At 57.8% G+C, this 27,126-nt stretch overlaps 1 protein-coding gene across 9 annotated transcripts in view; it reads right to left on the bottom strand.

Moving 5' to 3' along the window:
• STIM1 (stromal interaction molecule 1) overlaps positions 1 to 26,416 on the bottom strand; it is a 46,280-nt gene extending 19,864 nt beyond the window's left edge. Inside the window, exons 1-6 of one of the 9 annotated variants that reach the window (XM_085216697.1) lie at positions 26,289 to 26,416; positions 25,730 to 25,933; positions 11,744 to 11,877; positions 7,797 to 7,911; positions 4,813 to 4,924; positions 3,815 to 3,930 (exon numbers count right to left, since the gene is read on the bottom strand). In XM_085216697.1, the coding sequence (XP_085072823.1) occupies positions 3,815 to 3,930; positions 4,813 to 4,924; positions 7,797 to 7,911; positions 11,744 to 11,877; positions 25,730 to 25,838 (586 nt within the window). In that variant the 5' untranslated portion in view covers positions 25,839 to 25,933; positions 26,289 to 26,416. Of the gene's footprint in view, positions 1 to 3,814; positions 3,931 to 4,812; positions 4,925 to 7,796; positions 7,912 to 11,743; positions 11,878 to 19,776; positions 19,841 to 25,729; positions 26,067 to 26,267 lie in introns of those variants that run through there. The other 8 variants (XM_085216696.1, XM_085216695.1, XM_085216700.1 and 5 more) reach the window with 8 other exon arrangements.
• Between the last annotated feature and the right edge of the window lie 710 nt (positions 26,417 to 27,126).

The raw sequence follows: 27,126 nt of genomic DNA, 5'->3' as shown, positions 1-27,126 counted from the left end.
TTGGCTCTCCGATGCATTTCTCTTCTAAGCCAACAACAACTGCTGTAAGTGGGAAAAGATGAGGCTGTTAAAGGCTGGCGTCCCCCCAGCAGCACATGACACACAGCCCTGCTCCCATCCCATCCCTGCATCCCAATGACAGGGACTTCATTACCAGTGACATCCTCTGCCCTCGCTGCGCTGTGTCCAAGTGCTGCAGCCTGACCCTGCGTGCTGTCCTTGCCTCTCCCACGGCCCTGCCTGCTCCTGTTTTCATCCCTGCCTGCTTCCATCCCTGCCTGCTTCTGGTCTTGCTTCCATTCCTGCTCCCAGACCTGCTTGATCCTGGTCTTGCTCCCAGCCCTGCTCCCAACCCTGCCTGTTTCCATCCCTGCTCCCATCCCAGCTCCTGGTTCTGCTTCCATCCCTGCCTGCTCCCAGCCCTGCTCCCATCCCTGCCTACTCCTATCCCAGCTCCTGGTCTTGCTCCCATCCCTGCCTGCTCCCAGCCCTGCTCCCATCCCTGCTCCATCCCATCCCTGCTCCCATCCCAGCCCTGCTCCCTGCAGCCATCCCTCCCGTGCATTTGGTGCACAGTGCAGCTATGACCGCAATGGAAAAACACAGCAAAGCAGCAGGATTCCTCATTGCTGCAGGCAGACACATGGCATCCCACCTGCCAGGTGCAGCAGCTCCAGAACATGTGGGCACCCCAATGGGTTCCCCTGTGTGAGCCCCCCATGAGCTGCCCCTCTTGCTGGGCTGCATTACCACCACAAAGCAGTGCCTGCAAGCAGCCACCTTCCCAACCTGAGTCATAGAATCACAGAATGGTTTGGGTTGGAAGGGAGCTCAAGGATCACGAAGCTCCAACCCCCCACCACAGGCAGGGCCACCAACCTCCACATCTCACAGCAGCCCAGGCTGCCCAGGGCCCCATCCAAGCTGGCCTTGAACACCTCCAGGGATGGACGGGGATCCACAGCCTCTCTGGGCAGCTGTTCCAGCACCTCGAGGCACCTTTGCCTGTGATACACCGCACTCCCAACTCAGCTTGCCCCACTAGGAGATAAGGAACCATCACCTCTCATCCATCAGAAACACATTAACAGAGGCTCAGCAGAAACTGGCTCAATAAAAAGCACCGCTTGGCAACGTTGACACGGCTTACAAAGATGTGCATCATCTCCTTTAGGGTAACGACGCCGTTCTGTTTGTTTGTTTTCAATAGGAGCGACCTTTACCTCCGGGGTTGGATTGTTAATATATGGCTGAGAAACAACCAGTGCCAGCTGTCACTGCCAGCACTCTGCCCTGCCAGCAATGGGCTGCATGCTGCCAGCACACACACGGTGCACCCATCCCCGCGGGCGCACGGGAGGAGGGAAATCACAGCCCTGCTGCTCTACTCTGCCCCAGCTGGGGGGACAGCAGTGCATCCCACACCTCCCCCTGCCCCGCAGCAGCAGCACGAGGCCGTGGCCCAAAGCATCCCCTGCCCAGCACCCAGCGCAGCACCACGGAGCAGCTCCGCCTCTCTGAAAACGCTCCCTTACAAATTCAACACTAACAAAAGAACCAAGATCTTGGCCTTGGCCCCACTTCCCGTTCCGGATGGATTATCACAACATCCTCTTCCCAAGGAGCAGCTCCTGGCACTCTGCTGCACATCCATCATTTCCAGTCCCTCTGATCCGTGTTTGCAGGTCGGCGTCCAGCACCAGCAGCGCCCTGCAGACAGGTCCTGCACTGCCAGCAGGAGGGATGGGCAGACAGGCAGAGCCCCCCGAGGGGTAACCACAGCCTCACTGCTTCCGTAAGGATCAAACCTTTGCTGCTGGGAGGAGCAGCGGATCACAGCTGCTCCATGGGATGCAACACACAGCAGTGGGTGCTGCGCGGTGCCACACGGAGCCCAGGCGGTGCTGCAGCTGTTACATCTTACACTAAAATGCAGCCTCCGTCACCAACTGCAATGCCTTTCCCACAAAAGGAGCTCTCTGTGCTATTAAACGAGCAGCACAGTTAATTCGCCATTGTTGGAGATTTCGGTCCGTCCCCCTGCAGCACCCGCTGTGCAGTGCAGAGCAGAGCATCACCCCCTGCTGCCATCCAGCCCAAAGCATGCAGCCCACCCACGCTCCCAGACTGCCAACAGAACTGGGGATAAATGAGCACGGCGTCAAAAAGACTTCAGCTGCATGTCAGTGGAAACCAGGAGGGGCTCTGGGGGGGGCCGAGAACAACATCTGAAGTGCTGGGAAAGGACCTCCAGAGCCCCACAGCACAAACCAGGAGCAGTTCCTACAGCAGCTGCAGCACAGCCACGTGGCACAGCTGCATTAACAAGGCCAGATGCAGTTTCAGACATGGGGAGAGAAGCTCAGGGCACAGCTGTGGAATGGGTACAGCACTAGGATGGGCACAGTTCTGGGATGGCACAGCTCTGGAATGGGTACAGCACTGGGATGGCACAGCTGTGGGATGGCACAGTTCTGGGATGGCACAGCTCTGGGATGGGCACAGTTCTGGGATGGCACAGCTCTGGGATGGGTACAGCTGTGGGATGGGCACAGCTCTGGAATGGGTACAGCTGTGGGATGGTACAGCTGTGGGATGGGTACAGCTGTGAGATGGGTACAGCTGTGGGATGGCACAGCTCTGGGATGGGTACAGCTGTGGGATGGGTACAGCTGTGAGATGGGTACAGCTGTGGGATGGCACAGCTCTGGGATGGGCACAGCTCTGGGATGGGCACAGCTGTGGGATGGCACAGCTCTGGGATGGCACAGCTCTGGGATGGGCACAGCACTGGGATGGGCACAGCACTGGGATGGCACAGCTGTGGGATGGCACAGCTGTGGGATGGCACAGCTCTGGGATGGGCACAGCTCTGGGATGGGCACAGCTGTGGGATGGGCACAGCTCTGGGATGGGTACAGCACTGGGATGGGCACAGCTGTGGGATGGGTACAGCTCTGGGATGGGCACAACTCTGGGATGGGCACAGCTCTGGGATGGGCACAGCTGTGGGATGGGCACAGCTCTGGGATGGGCACAGCCGTGGGATGGGCACAGGTAAATCATTCAGTTTGGTCCCATATCCCAAAAATTGTCTTCTAGGAACCTTGGAGAAAGCCCTGAAGAACTGATGCAGGCGGTGCAGCCATGCACTGCTCAGTTCTGCACAGCTCTGTGCTGCTGTGTGCACAACTGCAGCTCATGGTACGTGCCAGGACGGCTGCCCAGCAGCTCCTCAAACACAGAGAATAAGCATTAATCCAAAGCCATTAAAAGCAATTTACTTTGCCATTACAGCGCCTGTGTGGCTGCCAACCAAATTCCTCCCTGGTGCTGGGCATGCCAGCAGGAACTGGGGCAGCTTTAACCACAGGGTCCTGATAGAGCCAGGCCTCAGATACCTCCCCAAAGCATCAGTCTTAATGAGGACAACGTGCATAAGCAGGAGAGGCTCACAATAATGAGACTGCAGCTGTGAGCCAGGTGCAACGCATGCAAAGGAGCGCCCCGAGCTGCAGAGACAATCAGAGGGCCTCCAGATCATCAGGAGATGCTCACAAACAGCTCCAGAACCGGCCCTCCTTCAGCTCAGTGCCATCCCAGCACTCCCCTCCCTCCAGCTGTGCTCACAGCTCAGTGCAAACCCAGTCCTCCAGGACAGGGCTGGAGCTCCGAGCCGAGCTGCTGCAGGTTCTGCCTCACTGCAATTACCCAGCAGACTTCATAAAGCCTGGGCCACGTAGCTGGGTCTTTGCTGTCTGATGCTGAGCAGACGCAGCTCCTTGCACTTAAGGAGCCGTGCAGCGTTACTTACAGAGAGGAGGACCAAAGAGCACAGTGTCCAAAGCCTTCAGCTGCAGCTTCTGCCTATGGCTGCGGTCTGTCATCTTCAGGACAGTCCCCATCATGGTGGCATTGTTCACTGCTAATCTGTGAAACGCAAGGAGGAGGCGCAGTCATATCCATCCCAATCCATAAGGGAACAGCAGTGAATAATATGGGAGCTATGGACAGAGAAATGGGGTGAGCAGGAGCAGAGAGCTGCCAGGGCTAAAGGAAGCCCTCAAATCGCGTTGTTTCTGGTGCAGATTTCATAGAATGCCCTGGGTTGCAAAGGAGCACAGTGCTCAGCCACTTCCACCCCCTGCTGTGTGCAGGTCACCAACCAGCAGCCCAGGCTGCCCAGAGCCACATCCAGCCTGGCCTCGGATGCCTGCAGGGATGGGGCATCCACAGCCTCCTTGGGCGACCTGTTCCAGGTCTGTATCAAAAGCAGCATCCCTGCCTACAGCACCAGAGAAAAGCGAAGGCTTCCCTTCATCCTGACTGCTCACATTCCCTCCTAGGCAAACCAAGCTTCTCAGTGCCCTGCTAACCATGCACACATCTACTAATCAAATCTACACTGCCAGCTGCTGACAGCTGACTTTACGGATCGCAGAGCACATTTCTCATGCGGGATGCAGCCAGCAGAGACCATCCCTGTGCCGAGGACGATGAGTTACAAAGGAAACGTGGGCAGAGCCGGGCACTGCCTGGACCTGCTCTGCTCCAGCTTAGGGCTGCAGCTCTGAGCACACAGCTTCGGGCTGACGATGTCTGCTTTGCAAGCCAGCACAGCAGCACTGACAGCCTCAGCACCTGGCCTACCTGTCTGCATGCACATCCCTGCAGTGAAGCCTGCAGCACAGCCGCACAGCCAGAGCCAAGCTGGGCTGGTGCAGGAGTTACCCACAGCACAGGGCTGGATCACACTGTCGCTGCCTCGGCTCTGCTCCATCCCTGGCACGCATCCCCGGGCTGAGCACTGACCTGGGCATGGCGTGTCCGCTCAGCTGCAGCTTTCTGAAGGTCTCCTCGTACTGTGGCAGCTCCACGTAGGTAATGAGCCACTGCACCACCTCGTCAACTGTCCAGTTGTACACTGTGGGCAAGAAACACACCAGCAGCTTCGCATTATTACTGCTGAAACCATCCGGGCAGCATCAGCGTGAACAGTAACCACACAACGCGTGCACCTCCACCATCTGCCTTCAGCAAAGGGGGAACAGCCGTGGGGTTGGAACGGCAGCATCTGGCACTGCCTGCTGGAGTATGTTGTATGTATGGAGCCTGTTGTATGAGGGTTGGACTCAGTGATCTCTGGAGGTCGCTTCCAGCCCCTACAGCCCCTCTACAATTCTTTGATGTGATCCCTGGGGAAGGCAGTGAGTCCATCCACTGCCCCATGGACACGAGAAACATCTCCCAGCTCACTGCAGAGCTCAGTGCCTGCAGCAGAACCACGGCAGAACAGACAGGAGCAGGGCCAGCGGCTTGGCAGAAGGCTTCAGAGGAAGGTATCATCTCCAACAAACTTGGGAACTGACTCAGATGCATGTTAGCAAACTGCCCGAGCTTAAGGAAACTCCCTGTAGTTATCATCCCCAGCCCACAAACTGCAGGAAACTCATTTCTGTGCCATGGGAAGGGCTGGGATGGAAGCCAGCACCCAGCAGGAGCCATGCCCCAGGGCCCGAGGCACTGCTGGGCAGACATGGCCTGCAGGAGCTCTGACTGACCCAGGGCAGAATGCCAGGCAGAGCCTCTGCTCCCTGCTGGGAGCCACACGAAGCCTGGGATGAGTTAGCACAGATTCCAGAAGTGTCTTCTGACAGTCTCAAGTTATGAGAATTGCTGTTGATGACACTGCTCAGACCCCAGGCACCCCACACCCCAACCTGCCCAGCCCTTCTGCACTGCTCTTCTATGGGAAGGGGTGGATGCTCAGCATCCCAACCACGTTCAATCTGCTTCTGAGAGCCACAAGCATTGAGAGATTTATCCATGGCCCCCAGTGGATCCATGAGCCAGCAGTGTGCTCTTGTAGCTCGGAAAGCAAATGGGATCCTGGGCTCCATCAGCAGAGGGGTGGCAGCAGGGACAGGGAGGTGATTGTCCCCCTCTGCTCTGCTCTTGTGAGGCCCCATCTGCAGCACTGCGTCCAGGGCTGGAGCCCCCAGGACAAGAAAGACAGGGAGCTGTTGGAGAGGGTCCAGAGGAGCCACAAAGATGATCAGGGGCTGCAGCACCTCCCTACAAAGACAGGCTGAGGGAGCTGGGCTTGTTCAGCATGGAGAAGAGAAGCTGCGGGGTGACCTCAGTGCAGCCTGCAGGACCTAAAGGGAGCCTACAGACAGGAGGGGAGTCAGCTCTTGGAAAGGGGAGATAACAGCAGGACAGGGGAATGGTTGGAAGGTGAGGGAGGGCAGATTTCAGTTGGCTGTCAGGGGGAAGTTGTTTGCTGTGAGAGTGGTGAGGTGCTGGAACAGCTGCCCAGAGAGGCTGTGGATCCCCGTCCATCCCTGGAGGTGTTCAAGGCCAGGTTGGATGGGGCCCTGGGCAGCCTGGGCTGCTGTGAGATGTGGAGGTTGGTGGCCCTGCCTGTGGTGGGGGGTTGGAGCTTCGTGATCCTTGAGCTCCCTTCCAACCCAAGCTGTGGTTCTGTGCTATAAAAGTACACGTGGACAGCAGGGCAGGCAGGAGGAGCAACAGGACGCAGCAAACACACACACGTGTGCCCTGGCTGCACCTCCAGTGCTGGCACAGCTCCACGAGGAGCTGTGGTTTTACAGCTCAGCTTCAGCTGCCCAAATGGGGCTCCGGATGAGGCCAGCAATGCTGGAAAAGCCCTTTCTGTTATCAGGCAGAGACACAGAGAAATGAGAAAGCAAAGGCTGAGTGCTGACTAAACTCACTGCCACCAGAAGTGATGCTGCACAGAGATGCACCACTTCCTGCACATGTAACCAACAGGAAGGGAGCAAAAGCAAAAGGAGAGAAGTTTCTAAAGGGGAAACACAGAGCAGGGCGGCAGGAGGAGTTTTAATGCTTCTCAGCACAGAAACTCTAACATTCTGATTGGGGAGAAAGTGAAACTGTGCCATAAAGTGGCAGAGAACCCAAAAGTTTCCTCACCGGTTCAGCAGTGCTGGGAGTTTCCCACCAGGGACTGAACTTCCCCAGCCCTGGGTAAGCTGCTGTGCCCAATGCACCCGGGACAGCTCTGGGTTTAGGACTTTACTTCCATTTGAGGGTGCCTCTGGGGTTCAGCAAACTTCTGTGGGTAATTCCATCACTAGACAAAGTGCCACACAGCTCTGCTCCATACAGAGGATGCTGCTGCCCCATAGAATGTGACCCAAACCTCGAGGAGGAGTTGGCAAGGGCAGCACATGGCCCTATTCTAACATATATTTATAGGAACAGAGAAATGAAAGCGATCATACACACACAGAATGGCTTGGGTTGGAAGGGACCTCAAGGATTATCAAGCACCAACCTGCCTGCTGCAGGCAGGGCCACCAACCTCCACATTTCATTTCTTTGCAGGGAGGTGCTGCAGCCTCTGCTCATCTTTGTGGCTCCTCTGGACCCTCTCCAACAGCTCCCTGTCTTCTTGTCCTGGGGGCTCCAGCCCTGGACGCAGTGCTGCAGATGGGGCCTCATGAGGGCAAAGCAGAGGGGGACAATCACCTCCCTGTCCCTGCTGGCCACCCCTCTGCTGCTGGTGCTTCCCCTGCTATGCTCAGGTGGCTGCACGAAGAGCTGAAAAATGCACGGAGAGCCACAAAATCCAGAAGTGCCCAAAAAAAGGAAGCTGGAAAAGTGACACATAAAGGGCAGCAAAGCAGAAATCAGTGCCCTTCTGGGACTCACAGACATGCTGCCACGTCAAGCCCAGAGTGCTGGCACCATTCCGCATGGCTGCCTGCGTCGTTAGGGTTTGGGTTGGGTTGGTTTTGTGGGTTTTTTACCTTCAGAGGTCTTCCAGGCCTTCCAAAGATCCTCCACGCTGATGAGTTTGTCTTCACCATGGAAGGTGCTGTGCTTGACGGTGGGGTCGTGGTAATTCAGGTCCTCTCTCAGGAACTAGGAGAAGAAACAGCAGCAGCACTCCGTTAACCCTTCCAGCAGCACAGGCACAGCATCCCATCCACTGCCCTCCCTGCAATGCCCCGCAGCCAATGGATGTCACAGGGAGCACTGCAGGAAGCACTGCAGCTCAGATTCCCATTCCTGGGACATTCAGCATCATTCAAAGATAATTCCTGGCTGAAATCCCCACCAGCACAATGTGGTGTGAGAATCAAGTCATGCTGGGGGACGGCCAGGTTGGCTACCAGGGGAATTCCTCCTCCAAAGAGCAGCACCAGCACAGGCTGCCTGGGGGGTCACCATGCCTGGGGTGTCCCAGAGCCATGGGATGTGACACTGGGGGACGTGGGCACAGTGGGGTGGGCTGGGGGTCTTGGAGGACTCTTCCAGCCTTCTTGGTGCTACCAGTGAGCACGCTGGGTTGGATTTGACCTCAGCTCTTCGCCAACCTTGCTGATTCTATAATTTGCAAGCAGTCTTTTTTGCTGAAGGGCTTTTAAGGTGAAGAATCATAGAATGACAGAACGGCCTGGGTTGCAAAGGAGCACAGTGCTCACCCAGCTCCAACCCCCTGCTGTGTGCAGGTCACCAACCAGCAGCCCAGGCTGCCCAGAGCCACATCCAGCCTGGCCTTGAATGCCTGCAGGGATGGGGCATCCACAGCCTCCTTGGGCAACCTGTTCCACTGCCTCACCACCCTCTGCATGAAAAACTTCCTCCTCACATCCAACCCAAACCTCCCCTGGCTCACTTTCAAACCATTCCCCTTGTCCTGTCACCACCCACCCTCACAAACAGCCGTTCCCCCTCCTGTTTATCCGCTCCCTCCAAGCACTGAAGGCCACACTGAGGTCTCCCTGCAGCTTCTCTTCTCCAAGCTGAACGAGCCCAGTTCCCTCAGCCTTTCCTCACAGCAGAGCTGCTGCAGCCCTCTGAGCATCTCAGTGCCTCCTCTGGACCCGCTCCAAGAGCAAGAAGAACGTAACAGTTCTTAAAGCTGCCCATAGAGAAGGAGATGGTGCCTTAATGGAAGCCAGAGCACTACAACTGTGCAGCATTCGCTCTCGGAGCTCTCAGGGTGCATTCAGCACAGCCCTGGCTGCTCCCAGCACACAGCTGAGCACCAAATCCTGCGGCAGCTCCGCGTCCCACAGCCCTGACCTATGGGACGTGGCAATGTCACAGCAGGGCCAGCTGCTGCCCGGTATATTTAGCTCAGGGAGCACAGAGGGAAAGCGATCGCTCAGAGCTCCCTGCAGCACCGGGGGAGGGCTGGGGGGGAAGCGGGGACTGGGATCACGGCCACAAAGCCGGGCTGGGGGCAGCGGGTGGGGGCCAACAAGAGCAGTGCTGGCTCCTGCACGTTGGCCATAGCAACACCATGCAGTGTTAAAGGGCCTGGGGCTGAGCAGGAGGCAGCAGTGCGACCAAAAGGCCGACAGCATCCCGGCTGCGTGGGCACGGGGGGGTGAGCTGGGGCTCTTGGAGGGCTTCTCCAGCCTTAAGGACTCGACGAGGGGCACCTTAACACACACAGCACAGCCCCACGCTGCCCACCAGTGCTGCATCGCTCCGCATTGAGCACAGCATCGCACAGCGCTGCTGCCTGTGGGACGGTCAGGCTGCAGCTCTGCTCACTGCCTGAGCTGTGTGCTCACGCCTGGAGGTGGCTGAGGGCCATGGGGCCACAGGATGAGAATGAGGAAGGATGGGCAGGGTGGAGGGATACCCCTCGTTTCCTTGGGAATATGGGCTGGCAGCTCCTGGTGTGCCCAGCAGCCCCATCCGAGCACTGCACCACCACAGCTGCCTTCTGGGTGAGCAAAGGGAGCAGAAATAGATTGCTAATTAGAAGCTCTCCCACGAGGGACAGCTCTTTGGCTTCAATTGAGGTCAGGGATGTCAGCTCCTGCTTCGCTGAAAATTGGCTCCCAGGAAGGAAGGAATAAAGCAGTGAGGATTGCAGGGCAGCACAGAGCAGGGCAGGATCTGTGCACTTCCCAGTGTGAAGCACACCTGAGCGTGGCTGTCCCAGGGCACACAGAGTGCTCCCGGAGCGATGCAGCAGTGTGCAACCCACATGGCTTTGCTATATGGCCAGCAGGAGCCTGGTGTGCTCATCACCCAAAGGGAAAGCAAAGCAAAACCTGGTGGCAGTGACAGGATGGAGGGTGGTGGCCCATGAGTGCTGCCCAGCACTGCACCCAGGTGCCCATCCACGGGGACCCTGCACAAGAAAATCAGCGTTTTGAATACAAGAGAGGTGAAATCTCAAAGCCAGGCACAAGAGAAGGGGCAGAAGATGGGGGGCCATGCAGGCTGTGCTCACAGGGCAGCAGCAACCCAGGCTGAGCCACGGGTCCTGCAGCCCTTCAGCAACATGAATGTTGTTGCTCATATGACATTGCAACACTGCAGAGTGAGCAGGCAGGACGGACCCAGCAGGAATCCCAAGGCAGGGCAGGGTTTGCTGGCAGTGCTGCTGCTTCTCAGCCCCAACACAACCCAGCACAGCTCCAGGAATGGAGGCAGAGCTGCAGCCGCCGAGGGGAACGCTGCAGGGAACGCAGCTGAAAGCTTTTCATTTCTTTGACTGGGAAAAAGCCTTTCATTTGCTTTAATTACTCCACCCAGTGGAATTTAGGCTGAGGGAATGGCACTGCTGGATGGGAGCACCGGGCTGAACGCGTCCCACAAGCCCTGCTCCAGGCTGCTGTGCCCACCTGGGGACACGGACCTGCAGGAGCAGCAGCCCCGTAGCACAGCCTTTGGGTGTGGGGTTCAACCCTCTGCACGGCTATTTCTGTCTGATGCATCCCAGAGCAGGGCTCTGCAGGGCTGCTCACTGAACAGCACTACTGAGGGGCTCTCAGAGCCTCTGCTTTGCCAAGCACAGCGGAATGAGACAATAAAGGACAAAGCTGTGGGTGCAGAAGCAGCAGGCTGCACTTCGGTGAGCTCACAGCAACACGCAGGGTTGTGTTCTACAGGGTTCCCCTATCAGCCACAGCCTCACTGAGCCCTCAGGGCACAGCAGCGTCTCTGCTCAGCCCTGCACCCCTCCATCCCGTGCTGCCAGCCCACACTGAGCCCCCAGCCTTCTATAGGGTGAGGAATGGGGATCCCGTGGCCCGTAGCACAGCCCCTTGGTCTGCCTTTTTCCAACACTTCAACTGTGTTACCTCTATCTGTTGGCTTAGAGGAGAGCATCCCTCACCCTGCGCAGCCGCTGCAATGGAGGAGCTGATATAAACTACAAAAAGCTTTCCCTGCTCCAGCAGTCGTGGCTTCTTTTGGTGCTCATGTAGGAAAGCAATCATTTCCTTTCTCTTTCAGAAAGCCATCGGCTCAGATTTCAAAGGCCAAGACAACAGAAATGAGTTTTCTTTCCCTGCAGTGGGCACAAAGGTGTGGTAACTGCTCCAGGTGTGCTGGGGGATGAGTGCAGAGGAAGGGACAGCAGTGTTTGCTCCAAGAGATGGCAAGGGGAAGTTTGAGCAGAGCAGATGGCCTTCCCTGCTCCACAGTTACAAAAGAAGCAATGAACCAAAACCACGGGCATGTGAGCAGACCCACCCGTCTCCCAGCTGGTAACAGCCTGTATGTAACCAAAGACGAAGCACAGGAGCCCCCAGAACAGCAGTAAAGCCACACACTGCAGGGACTGCAGTGCTCAGAGACACAGCTGGGACCAGAGCTCAGACTGATGGGATGGCATCTCCTTACCAGCTGAGCAAAGCGCAGCCCACAGCCCCAGAATGGCACACTGGGATGCAGGCAGCCCCGCAGGGCTGTAGAAAAGAGCAGGGAGACACGGAGCACCAACCTCATCACTCTCCTCCACGTCCACATTGCCGTTGGCATCGTCGTCCATCTGCTTGTGGATGTTGCGGACGGCCTCAAAGCTGAGCTGCTCATCCTCGTCGTGGCACAGTGGCTTGTCGATGCGGCAGAACTCTGCTGGGGGAGGAAACACCATGGTGAGGCAGACCAGGACACAGCCCACGGCATGGCCCCAACACAACCTATGGCACAGCCCACGGCACTGCCCCAGCACAACCCATGGCACAGCCCACGGCACGGCCCCAACACAACCCCAACACAACCCATGGCACAGCCCCAACACAACCCATGGCACAGCCCATGGCACAGCCCCAGCACAACCCATGGCACAACCCATGGCCTGGCCCCAACACAACCCATCGCACAATTCATTGGCACAACCCAAAAGCAACACATGGCAAAAGCCATGGCATAGCCCAAGCCATGGCATAGCCCCAATACAACCCACAGCACAGCCCCAACACAATCCCAACACAGCCCATGGCACGGCCTCAACGCAACCCATGGCACAACCTGAAAGCAGCCCATGGCACAACCCATGGCACAATTCATGGCACAACCCAAAAGCAACCCATGGCACTACCCAAAAGCAACCCATGGCACAACCTGAAAGCAGCCCATGGCACAACCCATGGCACAATTCATGGCACAACCCAAAAGCAACCCATGGCACAACCTGAAAGCAGCCCATGGCACAACCCATGGCACAATTCATGGCACTACCCAAAGGCAACCCATGGCACAACCCATGGCACAAGCCATGGCATGGCCCCAACACAACCCATGGCACAATCCCTGGTACAGCCCCAATACAACCCACAGCACAGCCCCAACACAACTTCAACACAACCCATGGCACGGCCTCAACGCAACCCACGGCACAACCCAAAAGCAGCCCATGGCACAACCATGGCACAACCCATGGCACAACCTGAAAGCAACCCATGGCACAGCCCATGGCACAGCCCCCAGCCACGCACAAAACATCACTGCTGCTGGAGCCAATCTTTCCCCCCAGCACAGTGCCCAAGAGCAGGGTGTTCCTGCAGGACACCAACTAAGAGAAGTCACCCTTCTTCCTGAGCAAGAAATGCATTTTTCTGGCTTGCTGTCACACAGCTTTCTCTGGTTCAAGGATAACACTGCAGATCCTGCTGCACACCTGAGTCTCCACCAGCAGCATCTATCCCACCCCAATCTTCATCCCAATCCCATCCCATCCCAATCCCATCCCATTCCAATCCCACCTCATCCACAGTGAGACCCCACAGCCCCAAACCCCCAGCCCAGGCACCCCATTCAAGACATGGTGGTCCTGTGAGCTCAGCAGAGAGCCCCTGCCCAATGGAGGCTGTGCAGGACTCTCTGTAAGCACACACACAGTAAGAGTTTCCAAGCAAAGTCTGCTTGAGATCAATGGGAAATGAGCCTAAGAGCCACCAGCCCTGCTCCCATCAGGAGCTGTGAGGTTCAGACTGAAATCCAAGGAAATGAGGCAGGAAAACCCCCATGACTTCAGGGCCCAAACCTCATCCCAGCCCAGCGATGGATCCTCCAGGACAAGGAGAGGTGACTGAAGGGAAGTGCAGGGTTTGCTGCTGCATGCTGTGTGAGTGCAGTGAGCAAAGCAGCACTGATTGTGCCCAGGGACACTGCCTGCATCTGCCCAGCTGCCTGCTGCAACATGTGAGGCACCAGCACCGATACCAGCACCGATACCAGCACCAACACTGATAGCAGCACTGATACCAGCACTGATACCAGCACCAACACTGATAGCAGCACTGATACCAGCACCGATACCAGCACCAACACTGATAGCAGCACTGATACCAGCACCGATACCAGCACCAACACTGATAGCAGCACTGATACCAGCACCAGTGCCCCACACAGAGGCCCAGGAAAGGGAAGAGGGGTGGCAGCAGGGACAGGGAGGTGATTGTCCCTCTCTGCTCTGCTCTTGTGAGGCCCCATCTGCAGCACTGCGTCCAGGGCTGGAGCCCCCAGGACAAGAAAGACAGGGAGCTGTTGGAGAGGGTCCAGAGGAGCCACAAAGATGAGCAGGGACTGCAGCACCTCCCTACAAAGCCAGGCTGAGGGAGCTGGGCTTGTTCAGCATGGAGAAGAGAAGCTGCGGGGTGACCTCAGTGCAGCCTGCAGGACCTCAAGGGAGCCTGCAGACAGGAGGGGAGTCAGCTCTTGGAAAGGGGAGATAACAGCAGGACAAGGGGAATGGTTGGAAGGTGAGGGAGGGCAGATGGAGGTTGGATGTGAGGGGGAAGTTGTTTGCTGTGAGAGTGGGGAGGTGCTGGAACAGCTGCCCAGAGAGGCTGTGGATCCCCGTCCATCCCTGGAGGTGTTCAAGGCCAGGTTGGATGGGGCCCTGGGCAGCCTGGGCTGCTGTGAGATGTGGAGGTTGGTGGCCCTGCCTGTGGTGGGGGGTTGGAGCTTCGTGATCCTTGAGCTCCCTTCCAACCCAAACCATTCTGTGGTTCTGTGGAAGGGGAGCCTTGGCAACTCAGTGAGGCAGCAAACAGGAGCACAGCAACCAAGACATCATTTTGCTACTGCCAGAGCTTCACGTGCTCACACTGGAGCACAGGATCAAACCAAACACTGCAGTTACCCTACATCCATACCAGGGTTCCTAAATGAGTGCAGGTTCAGCCATAAGTGCCCATTCACAGTTATTCCTAAGAATTCATGAGAGCCAACCAACGAAGAGCTGGATGTGGGGCACCACGAGATGCTGTGCCTGTTCTCCTACCATAACTTTGTGTCCCTGCACTCCTCATGCTCTGTCTGCTCTGCCCTGATGCTGCACAACACTGGGTGCTGCTCACTAATTGTGGCCTGGGTGCTGCTGACTAATTAATTGCAGCCTGGGTATGAAGAAAGAAGTGTGAGTGCGAGGCCGGAAGGAGCGATGAAGCTCGTGCTGATAAGGCAGTCTGATAAGGAAGGGACCCCGGGGGCCACCCCAGGCACAGCCATCCCCCAACAAAGAACAAAGGCTGGGTGAGCAGCCCTGCCTAAGATTAATGGCAGATTAAGCAAGACTGCATTTCAAACAGCCTGCGCATATCACAGCCTGATGGGAACAGCCCTCGGATCCCAGAGGTGGACCCCCCCAGGGCAGATACTCCATTTGGGCACCGACCTACTGCAGGACCTGCTTTAGCAACGAGGTTGAACTCGATCATCTGAGGTCCCTTCCAACCTCTGCAACTCCACAACTCCGTGATTTGGGCTGCGATTGGTTCCCGCAGCCACGCACAGACCCTCATCCCAGCATCCATGCCAGGAAAGACCCTCCCCAGAACAGCCACAGCCCCACTGACTCATCCTCCTCCTGTCACCTCACCCTTCCTTATCTCCCTGCTATCAGCCCCACCATCACCCTGCCCCCCTGGAGCTGCCCAGCACCCCCCAGGATGCAGCAGCTTCCCCCCCCCCCCCCCCAGAAGCCCAGGAGGCACTCAGCCCCATGCTGATGGATGTCCCACATCAACAGGTGCTTTAAGAAGCGATGTGCTTCAATTCCAGGCCCAAGGAAGAACAGTCCCACCAACAGCCCCCCCAGGACACCCCACTGGGGGCAGTGGGGCAGGAGGTGCCGTCAATGAGGGCGGCTGAGGGGATGGGACTTGATGGAGCTCAATTAGAACAGCTGTGATTTACACAGCCTGCTTCCATCAACACCAAAACGGCAGCCAAAAAGAAAGCGTACGATATTTGGAGGGAAAAAAGGAAGTGTTTACATATTTGTGTTAATACAAACAAGGGCTCCACACGACCTTCCTGCCTGCGCTGCTTCCCACACCACGAGGGTCCAGCTTCTGAGATGTCACCAAAGCAGCAAGCTGGGATGGGAAAAATGGCTTTAAAGTGAGCCGGGGGGGGGTTGGGTTGGATGTGAGGAGGAAGTTTTTCATGCAGAGGGTGGTGAGGCAGTGGAACAGGTTACCAAGGAGGCTGTGGATGCCCCATCCCTGCAGGCATTCAAGGCCAGGCTGGATGTGGCTCTGGGCAGCCTGGGCTGCTGGTTGGCGACCTGCACACAGCAGGGGGTTGGAGCTGGATGACATCTGGCTCAGCACTACTGAAATATTCATGCTCTCTCACTGCTGCCTTCCATCACCATCCCCTCAGCAGCACCACTGCCTGCACAGCCCAATGGCAGAGCGGCAAAGCTGAGCTCTGTGCTCAGACACAGAGCAGTGCAGACACCCCAATCCTCCGCCATGGAGCTCCTGAAGCAATCAAATATTTACTCTTTAACAGATTGCACAAGGCACAAAGGAAGAAAGCAGCCCAGATAAGGTGCCAACAAAAGGCACGATTAGATCGTTTGATCTTTGATACACTCAGCTACACCCTTGGGTGCCTCTGCAAGGAGGGGCACCTGAAACAGGAGAGAGCCCTGCTGTGGCACAGCAGCACAGCAGCACAGCAGCACAGCAGCACAGCAGCACAGCAGCACAGCAGCACAGCAGCACAGCAGCACAGCAGCACAGCAGCACAGCAGCACAGCAGCACAGCAGCACAGCAGCACAGCAGCACAGCAGCACAGCAGCACAGCAGCACAGCAGCACAGCAGCACAGCAGCACAGCAGCACAGCAGCACAGCAGCACAGCAGCACAGCAGCACAGCAGCACAGCAGCTGTGGGGTCCCAATGTGCTCCAGGATGATATGGGGAGCCCAGTGCAGGCACGGGGGACAGCACAGCCCCCCCTGCATCACACTTGCTGCAACTTAGGGACCAGGATGGGGCTCAGCAGCACCATGCCATGCCAGTGGGTGCACAGCTGGGCTCCTCTCCTTGGCACAGCTCTGCAAAGCTCACTGCCCTCAGTCCTCTCATTGCTCGTGGCACTCAGGTTCTCCAGCTTTAACAGCAGCGAAGCCATCCCAGCACCCCCAGCCACTGCTCCCAACCAACTCTGCCATCCCACCTCTTCAGTGCTTTGCAACACCCCCTCCCAAATTTCCATCTCCCGGCTCATCCCAATGCAGCCCCGCTGCCTTCGCAATCAGTTTCCCAGCACCAGCAGAGCCCTGAGGTTCACTGCCATCCCAGCACCCCCAGCCCTCCCCGCAGCCCAGGGGTCCCTGTTTGCTTTCTGCCCACGGAAGGCAAGCGGGTTGCTTTCACCCAGCCCTACAAAGCTCAGCGCTTCTGCACAGAGCCTGCTGGAAAGCAGCAGGTCGAGACGGGCTGCAAAAGGCAAGAGAAAGTTCCAAAGGGCTGCAATGACCAAAGCCTGGGTTACTGCGTAACACCAAAGCAAATAACCAAACTGCTCATGCATTCCTTCCCCTCTGTGCTGATGGCAATCGAACCATCACAGCTCTCCAAACTGGGAGGGCCCTTTAGATTTAAGGAAGTCCTCTGCTCGGTGCAGCAGTGCCTCCACGTCCTGCAGGCCAGGATTCCTTAATTACGTTCAATATCGCAGCGTTGATCATTTGCAGGCTGAGGGATGGGGCAGCCCAGGGCTGTGAGCAGCCAGGCTGGCGAGCTGCACAGGGCTGGGAGGGGTGGCCATGGGTGGGGATGGGGACAGCACACATCACGCCGTGTGGTGCCAGCAGAACCAACTCCTGCTTGCTTTTGTTCCTTGGGAATCCCATTTCCGACAGCCCCAGCTCCCCCAGGGGCAGGGATACGTCCCATAGGCTGCCCATCCATCCAATGTGGTTCCCAAGCTGTGACCAAGAGCAGCATCCCACGGGCTGCACACAGCACCAGCTCTGCCCAGCCTGCATCCCAAACTGGTCCCACTGCAAGGAAACCAAACGTCCTCGTGGGAGTGATCCAATGTTCTCTCTGAGAGCAGCACACGCTGAATGAAAACACGGAACCACGCTCAACAGAGGCTTTCCCAGCCTTCGCTCCATGCCACAAACACAGCGTGATGGTTATCCAAGCACTGCTAGGAACACGAGGTGCATCCCCTACAGCTCCTACCACAACGTCCCATTAACAAAGCTGAGCAAGAGGGCGTTCCTAAAATACTTTCAGCATGAGGATACTTGCAGCTCAGTGTGATTCACACTGCTCAGGTCTGGGCTGCTGCACTACAACTCTCCCTCCTGCTTCGAGACTCCCTTTAAGTACCGCAAGGCTGCAATGAAGTCTCCCTGCAGCCTCCCCTTCTCCAGGCTGAACGCCCCCAGCCTGGCTCCATAGAGAGGTGCTCCATCCTCTGAGCATCCCTGGACCCTCTGAGCACCCCCCTGCCCTCCCCTGGATCCAATCCCACATCCCTCCTGCGCTGGGCTCCCAGGTCTGGATGCAGGGCTCCATATGGGGCCTCACGATGCAGACAGAGGAGGGACAGTCCCACCCCTGCCCATTGGTGCAGCCCAGGGGCACTGCAATGCAAAGCTAACCATCACTTACACAAAGTGAAAGAAACGCTGCTGAAAGCCAGGAAACCACAGCGTGGAGCTCGGTGAGTCACTCCTGCCTGAGAAATTGCACCATACCAAAGAAAGCTGAGAAGAAACCAAATCTAAACCACCACAACCCTTCTGCCACTCCTCTGATCCTCCGTGCATCACTGCTGCAGCACTGCCTGAAGAGGGGACCTCCAGCAGCGGGGAGCAACGAGAGCAAGGTGTGCCAATAACTGCACACTGCAGGCAGAAGCAAAAGCTTTCCGAGCTTTCTTGTAGCAAAGAGGAACACATCGTTCCCCTCTGGCATCCGAAAAGCGTTCACTGATGAGCACCAACGCAGCAGCCCGGCACTGAGCTGCCCTGCAGAGCAACGTGGGCACGGCGGCTGTTTGACAGAGCCATGCTGGGATCAAAGGAGATGGATGGGATGCTTCAAAGCGCCGCTGAAAGCCCAGCACTGAGCCGTGCCAGCAGCTCTGCCTGCAAGGAGCGTGACGGCAGCACAGCTCAGCATGCACAGCTCAGCATGCACAGCTCACCACCCCCAGCTGAGTGCCCTCCCAGGCCTGCTGTGCAGCACATGGGATGCTCCAAGCAGCCTGCTCTGACTGCTGGGCTCTACCCCTGAAGGACAAGGGGGAATGGTTTGAAACGGAGACAGGTTTGGGTTGGATGTGAGGAGGAAGTTTTTCGTGCACAGGGTGGTGAGGCAGTGGAACAGGTTGCCCAAGGAGGCTGTGGATGCCCCATCCCTGCAGGCATTCAAGGCCAGGCTGGATGTGGCTCTGGGCAGCCTGGGCTGCTGTTGGTGACCTGCACACAGCAGAGGGTTGATACTAAATGATCACTGTGGTCCTTTTCTCTGCAGCCTGAGCAGCTCCTGGGTTGTAGCCGTGAGATGCAGCACTGGAAGGAAGCAGTTAAGCCAGCCTTCCACTGAAACCATCTCTTCCTCCTCTCCTATCTCTCTCTTCTTTACAGCATACCAAAAAGATAAGAGAAGCACCTATGTGCAAACAGAGCAGTTCCAGCAGCCGGGTGGGCATGCAGTGAGCCACAAACCGTGAGCCCCTTGTGGAGCTCCCTTGGGTGCTGGGCTGCTGCTTTTCCCCAGCAGGAACAGGGAACGTCCCTTTACAGCATAATTCACTCCAGGAAGCTTCACCAGCCCCATATCACCATACAAGGGCATCTTCTCCCCATTTTAACCTTATTTATCCCTCACGTCTTATGGAGAATCGCCAATTCTGATTTACACCAAAGCTCCAAGGGTGCAAAGGGAGCAGCGACAGCAGCCCGCAGCCCTCGGGGGGGTAACACTGCTGCCTGCAGGAGAGGCAGGAGCTCATGGAGGGACAGCCCACCATGGGGCAGCCCGCCACAGATTCCTAGGATGGCCTGGGTTGCAAAGGAGCACAGTGCTCAGCCACTTCCAACCCCTGCTGTGTGCAGGTTGCCAACCAGCAGCCCAGGCTGCCCAGAGCCACATCCAGCCTGGCCTCGAATGCCTGCAGGGATGGGGCATCCACAGCCTCCTTAGTTTAAAACCATCCCCCCTTGTCCCATCAGCTTGACAAGAACCCCCAGGAAACTCACATGGCATTACCCTCAGTGCTGGGGATCCCTGGTGCAGTGCATGCAGTGAAAGCATTCATGACATCCCCCCACCCAGGGAGGGTGGGCACAGCTCGTAATGCAGCCATATGGAGCAGCCCTGCTCAGCACCTCTGCTTCCCATACGCTGCACAGGGCTGAGCTCCCCTCCCTGCCAGGGCACAGCAGAACACAAAGTCACCACAGCAGCAACCACAATGGTGAGGCTGAAAATAAATCTCCCTGTTCATAGGTGAGGGCTGTGCCTGTTGGAGAAAGGAGCTTTGTCTTTTCCCTGCCAACCAAAGCAATGCAGCACAGAAATCATAGAATGGTTTGGGTTGGAAGGGCCCTCAAGGATTACGAAGCTCCAACCCCCCACCACAAGCAGGGCCACCAACCTCCACATCTCACAGCAGCCCAGGCTGCCCAGGGCCCCATCCAACCTGGCCTTGAACACCTCCAGGGATGGACGGGGATCCACAGCCTCTCTGGGCAGCTGTTCCAGCACCTCACTGCTCTCTGAGTAAAGAAATGGCAGTGGAGGATGGTAATGGAGATGGGATGAGGATGGGGATGGGGAAGAGGGTGGGCACACTGCAGAACCCCTCCTAGCACAGCACTACCAGCAGCTCCTCTCCCTGCATCACTTGCACACACACACACACACACACAAGCACATATATACACACACAAACACACAAGCACGCACACGCACACACAAGCACACTCACACAAGCACACTCACACAAGCACACACACACACCCAAGCATACACACTCACACAAGCACACATATATACGCACACATGCGCACACACACGCACACGCGCACTCACACGCACATGCACGCACACACATAAGCACACGCATATATACACACACACACATGCACACACGCACATACACACACACTCACACACAAGCACACACACATATACACACACACACACATATACACACACACATATACACACACACATATACACACACACATATACAAACACACACACATATACACACACACACATATACACACACACACATATACACACACACACATATACACACACACACACACATACACACACACACACACATATACACACACACACATATATACACACACACACATATATACACACACACACTCGCACACAAGCACACACACACACCCAAGCACACACACACATATATATATACACACACACTCACACACACGCACACACACACGCGCACACACACGCGCACACACACTCACACTCACACACACGCACACACACATGCACACACACACACACATGCACACACATATACACACACATATATACACACACACACACATGCACACACATATACACACACACTCGCACACAAGCACACACACACATATATACACACACACTCACACACACACACACAAGCACACACTCACACACACGCACACACACAAGCACACACACACATATGTATACACACACGCACACATATATACACACACCCACACACACACACACAAAGCACACAAACACACACACTCACACAAGCACGCACACACACACATATATACACACACACATATATACGCACACACACATATATACGCACACACGCACACACACACATATATACACACACACACATATATACGCACACACACACATATACGCACACACACATATATACGCACACACGCACACACACACATATACACACACACACACACTCACACACAAGCACACACACTCACACACAAGCACACACACACACACACAAGCACACACACACACACAAGCACACACACACACACAAGCACACACACACATATACACACAAGCACACACACATACAAGCAAACACACACATATACACACACACACACTCAAGCACAGACACACATATACACACTAGCACACAGACACATATACACACAAGCACACATCCATGCAAGCACACACACACATATACACACACACTCACACAAGCACACACACACATATCCACACAAGCACACACACACACAAGCACACACACACATATACACACACACACACACAAGCACACACACACATATACACACAAGCACACACACACACAAGCACACACACACACACACACAGGACACGCACTTGTGTGAGCAGTGGGATGAGGCACTGAGCGCAGCGGGGTGGCCTGGGGCTCTCGGATGGCTTTTCCAGCCTTCACAATGTGATTCTAATCCAGTTGCCAACACCTCGGTCGGCTCTCCTAGGAGAGGCACCGCATCGTTCTCCATCGATGATTTCTAAGCACCAAAGACAGAAAGTGCTGCTCAAAGCCCCGTGGCACAAAGCCACCCAGCTGGCACCGATCTGTCCCCACGCCCAGCTGAGCAAACAGCCTCCTGCACGGCCCTGCGTTGGTGAGCAGCGCGTCCCACCACGGCCACAGGACAAACACATGAGATGCAGGATGAGAACCACAGCACCTGGAGTGCAGGGGGCAGAAATCAAGCAGTCCTTGTGCTCCTGGCACCCACGGCCCCCAGCTGTGTGGGTGCAGGGTGGGCACTGAGCCCCCTGCAATGGGTGCCCCCAGCGCACAATGTGCCACGTGTGGGACCACCAACAGCCCACTGCCCCCAGCACAGAGCCATGGTGACACTGTGACGTGGTGACACACAGCCCCGGTCCCCCACCTGGGGCTCCACAGCTGGAGGAACCCCCACCATGGCAGCTTCTTGGGCACAGATGCTCCTACGAAGCGCTCAGGCGCTGATAAGAGATGCCAGCAGTGAACCCTGAGCTCTTTGTTACAGCACGCTTTGCAACAGTTGATTAGCAGCAGGAGTAATCAAATTCAAGTGCCCATTAGCTCCGTTTAGAGCCAGACCACTTCATTTCTGTGTAAGCTAATTATGGACTACCAGCTCCCAACAACAGCAGAGGTTTCAGGCTGCGTTCCCAAAGCGCCTGGTGCTGTATGAGGCACAGAGATGGGGATGGGATGGGATGGGATGGGATGGGATGGGATGGGATGGGATGATGGCTGTAAGCTGAAGGAGGGAGGGCTGGGCGGGATGTGAAGGGATGCCCTTCAGCCCATGGCACTGCCTGGGGCTGTGGACCCCATTGCTAGGGGAGCCCAAGGCTGTGGGTGGGCATTGGGACCCCGAGCTGAGCGCACGCGCCTATGGCGGGGGTCCCAACAAAACAATTCTGCAGCTCTGTGATAAATGGGATCCCATCTCCCATTTCCACGGCATCCAATCATACAGTTATCGATGCCAGGAAACACCTCAAACATCACTGGGGGTTCGGACCAGATGATCTTGGAGCCATTCTATGACCTCACCGCGCTGCCCACCTCCCTCAGTGCCACATCCCCATGGCTCTGGGACACCCCAAGGGTGGGTGACCTCCCAGCAGCCTGTGCCAATGCTGGCTGCCCTTTGGAGAAGGGATTTCCCCAATACCCAACCTGACCCCACCACCTCTCATCCAACCTGGGCGCAGAGGCCAACCTCCCCCCTCTTCCCCCCACATCCTCCTCCCGGCCCCAAATTCAGGTTTCTCCCACCTCTCCTTGTCTGAAGGAAAAAACAACTTCTTCTTCTGCTTAGTCACAGATTAATTATGTGCTGGCAGCCTTACAGATCTAAACGCAGGCAATGCTGAGCAGCCTTAATCCCGTGCTATTTCCCCCTTCCTGCAGTGGCTGCAGCTCTCCGAGTGCTCCGGCACCACTCAGCTGTGGGACATTCCTGACGTTCCCCTGCTTGCTGTGTTCCTGTGCTCCAAGAACTGCACACGTTCAGGCACAGGAGCAGCAGAAATCGGAAGGGATGAATCCATCTGACCCCAGAACGCGGCCCTTTGGGGATGCAGAAGCACTGGGCCATCAGAGCAGCGTGTGCATGGGACAGCATCCCCATCCCCATCTACGCTACGGGGCATTCAGGGTAGGACTCCCCCCAAGCCGTGTCCTTTCCTAAGTGGAAAAAGTAGGTTGCTTAAAAATAGGCCTGGAAGCCAAGCCAACACAGGCACCCAAAGCTGCGTCCGAAGCATAAACAAGCAGGGAGGATTTGTGTACAAAACCCACAGCCAGGGTAATGTAATGCCTGTAATGACTTCCTTCTGTTCCTCCAATGTTTCCGTACCTGCTGGAGGCACGGCCTGAGGCTGCCAGAACCCCACTGTGTGCAGCCCAGCATCACCCTGAGGGCAAATGGCTTTAAAGTGAGCCAGGGGAGGTTTGGGTTGGATGTGAGGAGGAAGTTTTTCATGCAGAGGGTGGTGAGGCAGTGGAACAGGTTGCCCAAGGAGGCTGTGGATGCCCCATCCCTGCAGGCATCCAAGGCCAGGCTGGATGTGGCTCTGGGCAGCCTGGGCTGCTGGTTGGCGACCTGCACGCAGCAGGGGGTTGGAACTGATGAGCACTGTGCTCCTTTGCAACCCAGGCCATTCTGTGATACCTGCCAGGCATGGGGACGGCCCTCTGGAGGAGCTGGACTCCTGCTAGGTGCCACATCCAGCCAAAAATCCCAGCATGGACAGCCACAGAATGCAGACCCAGAAGGATCTGAGGAACCTCTGCAGCCCCGACCCTGCCCTGCAGCCACACAGCAAAGCATCCAGTGGGTCAGGACAGCAGGGAAGGACACACATCCCTGTGAGCACGTTGGGCACACGGAGCTGATGGTGCAGCAACACAGCTGTGTGCACAGCCAGCCACGAGCTGCACTCCTGCTTCCCACAGCACCCCAAACCATCGGGTCCAGCAATGACCTGCTGCTCTCCCTGCCAGCCCAGGGCACCCAATGCTGAGCTGTGAGCTGCAGCACCTCCCTACAAAGACAGGTGAGGGAGCTGAGCTTGTTCAGCATGGAGAAGAGAAGCTGCGGGGTGACCTCAGTGCAGCCTGCAGGACCTAAAGGGAGCCTGCAGACAGGAGGGGAGTCAGCTCTTGGAAAGGGGAGATAACAGCAGGACAGGGGAATGGTTGGAAGGTGAGGGAGGGCAGATGGAGGTTGGATGTGAGGGGGAAGTTGTTTGCTGTGAGAGTGGGGAGGTGCTGGAACAGCTGCCCAGAGAGGCTGTGGATCCCCGTCCATCCCTGGAGGTGTTCAAGGCCAGCTTGGATGGGGCCCTGGGCAGCCTGGGCTGCTGTGAGATGTGGAGGTTGGTGGCCCTGCCTGTGGTGGGGGGTTGGAGCTTCGTGATCCTTGGGCTCCCTTCCAACCCATCTGTGAGCTCTCCAAGCTTCCACCAGCACTACAGCAAAGGGGAGGCGGTCCGGACGCGGATCGCGCACAGCATTGCGCTGCTCCCACCCGCTGCACGTGGATGGCGGCGGCCGAGCAGCGCATCGAGGTGGAGGTTTGGAGCCCGGCCCGCTCCGCTCCCAGGCAGCAGCTGAACCACCCCGGGCCGCCGCCGCCTCCAAAAATAGCCGTCCCGGAGCATTCCTCGCAGGCACAAACCTGCCTGCGGCCGCGGGGCCGCGCAGATCACTTTCCCGGCCGGCCCCCGGAGCGCTCGGAACGGAGCCGGACCGGCCGTCGGACCGACCTCACCTCCCCCACCCCCGGAGGCCGCGGCGATGCGGGGCGGCTGCGGGCAGCGCTCCGTGCGGGAGCGGCTCTGCCGGTTCCGGCGTCCCCTCGGCGGCGCCCGCAGCCGCTCCGCCCCCCGCTGACCCCGCAGCCGCCGCTCCCCACGCGACGGCCGCTGCCCGGACGGTTCTCCCGTTGCGGGGCTCCGGACCCGCTCTGACCCCGCCGCCCCTCCGGGTCCCACCGGCACCGGGCCGGGCTCGGACCCCCCTACGGCCCGCTGACCGCCCAGATCTCAGAACCCCCCCCGGGCCCTTGGAGGCCCCGAATCCCATCCCGAGGCCCGCGGACCCCCCGAGGCGCTGCCCGCCCCGCGCTCGCTCGCCCGAGGCCGCTCCCGACCCCCCCCCGCCGCCCCGGCCCGGCCGTACCTGCGATGGCCGTCTCGTCCAGGTGGGAGCCCGGCGGCCGCTCGGCCCGGCCCGGTTGCAGAAGGAAGCCGCACAGCACCCACAGCGCCGCCGCCGCCCGCAGCTCCATGGCCGCTCAGCTCCCGATCCGCATCGAGGCCTCCGCGCTCCGCGGGGCACAGCCGGGTCAGCGCCGGACCGGGACTCGAACCGCCGCTCTGCGCGCTGCCGGCCGGGGCGGGGCCACGTGACACCACGCCCCCGTCGGCTAGACCACGCCCCCTCCCGGATATCAACGCCGTTTTGTCCAAGCCCCCACGTCGACCACGCCCCCTACGTGACCACGCCCCAAGTCTGACCACGCCCCCATCTGACCACGCCCTATATCAGACCACGCCCCCCGCCGGCCCGGCGCCGCTCCCCGCCCCGCGCCCCCTCCCGGCTGCTCCCCTCCTCCCGCTCTCTACTCCCGCACCGCCCCCCGCTCCCCGCACGCTGTCGTTCCGTCCCGCCGCCCCCACCTCCCCGTGCCCCCCCTCCCTCCCCTCCCGCCGCGCACCCGCCCGCGCCGCCGTCGCACCTCTCTGACAGAGGGCGGGGCCGCCGCCCCGCCACGCTCGGCCAATCGGAGCGCGGGATATTGGCCACGCCCCTCCGCTCGGACCCGCCCCTCCCTCTCACCTCCGCCGCGCTGCAGCGCCATCTGCTGGACGAGAAGGGGAAGTGCAGGCTAGGAGCGGGGCTGCCGGCGCGGCGCGAAAGCTAAACAGGAAAGGCTGAGTGCGGCGATTGGATGGGTGACCAGAATTGGACGCCGTGTGCGGAGACCGCAGCGAGCGGCGGCAAAGGGAGAATGGGGCCAAAAGCAGCGCCCATCCCCCACCCCGGGACAATGGGGGCTGGGAGCGGCGGGGATGGGATGGGATGGGAGGGATGGGATGGGATGGGATGGGATGGGATGGGATGGGATGGGGATGGAGACAAAGGTTGGAATGGGAATGAAGATGGGTGATGTGATGGAAATGGGATGGGATGAGGATGGGAATTAGGATGGGGTTGGAGACAAGAACTGGGCCTGAAAATGGGGATAGGGACGGGGAAAGGGTGAGATGGGAATGGGAACTGGGATGGGAAATGACAGTGGGAACAAGGATGGAGATGAGGACGGGATGGGGATGGAGGTGGGATAAGATGGTATCACAGAATCACAGAATGACAGAATGGTTTGGGTTGGAAGGGAGCTCAAGGATCACGAAGCTCCAACCCCCACCACAGGCAGGGCCACCAACCTCCACATCTCACAGCAGCCCAGGCTGCCCAGGGCCCCATCCAACCTGGCCTTGAACACCTCCAGGGATGGACGGGGATCCACAGCCTCTCTGGGCAGCTGTTCCAGCACCTCCCCACTCTCTGAGTAA

This window comes from Meleagris gallopavo, chromosome 1 (genome assembly GCF_905368555.1).
Source record: "Meleagris gallopavo chromosome 1, MGAL_WU_HG_1.1, whole genome shotgun sequence".
NCBI classification, from domain to species: domain Eukaryota; kingdom Metazoa; phylum Chordata; class Aves; order Galliformes; family Phasianidae; genus Meleagris; species Meleagris gallopavo.
The sequence above is the reverse complement of the archived record's forward strand: the minus strand, read 5'-3'. Positions and strand labels throughout refer to the sequence as shown.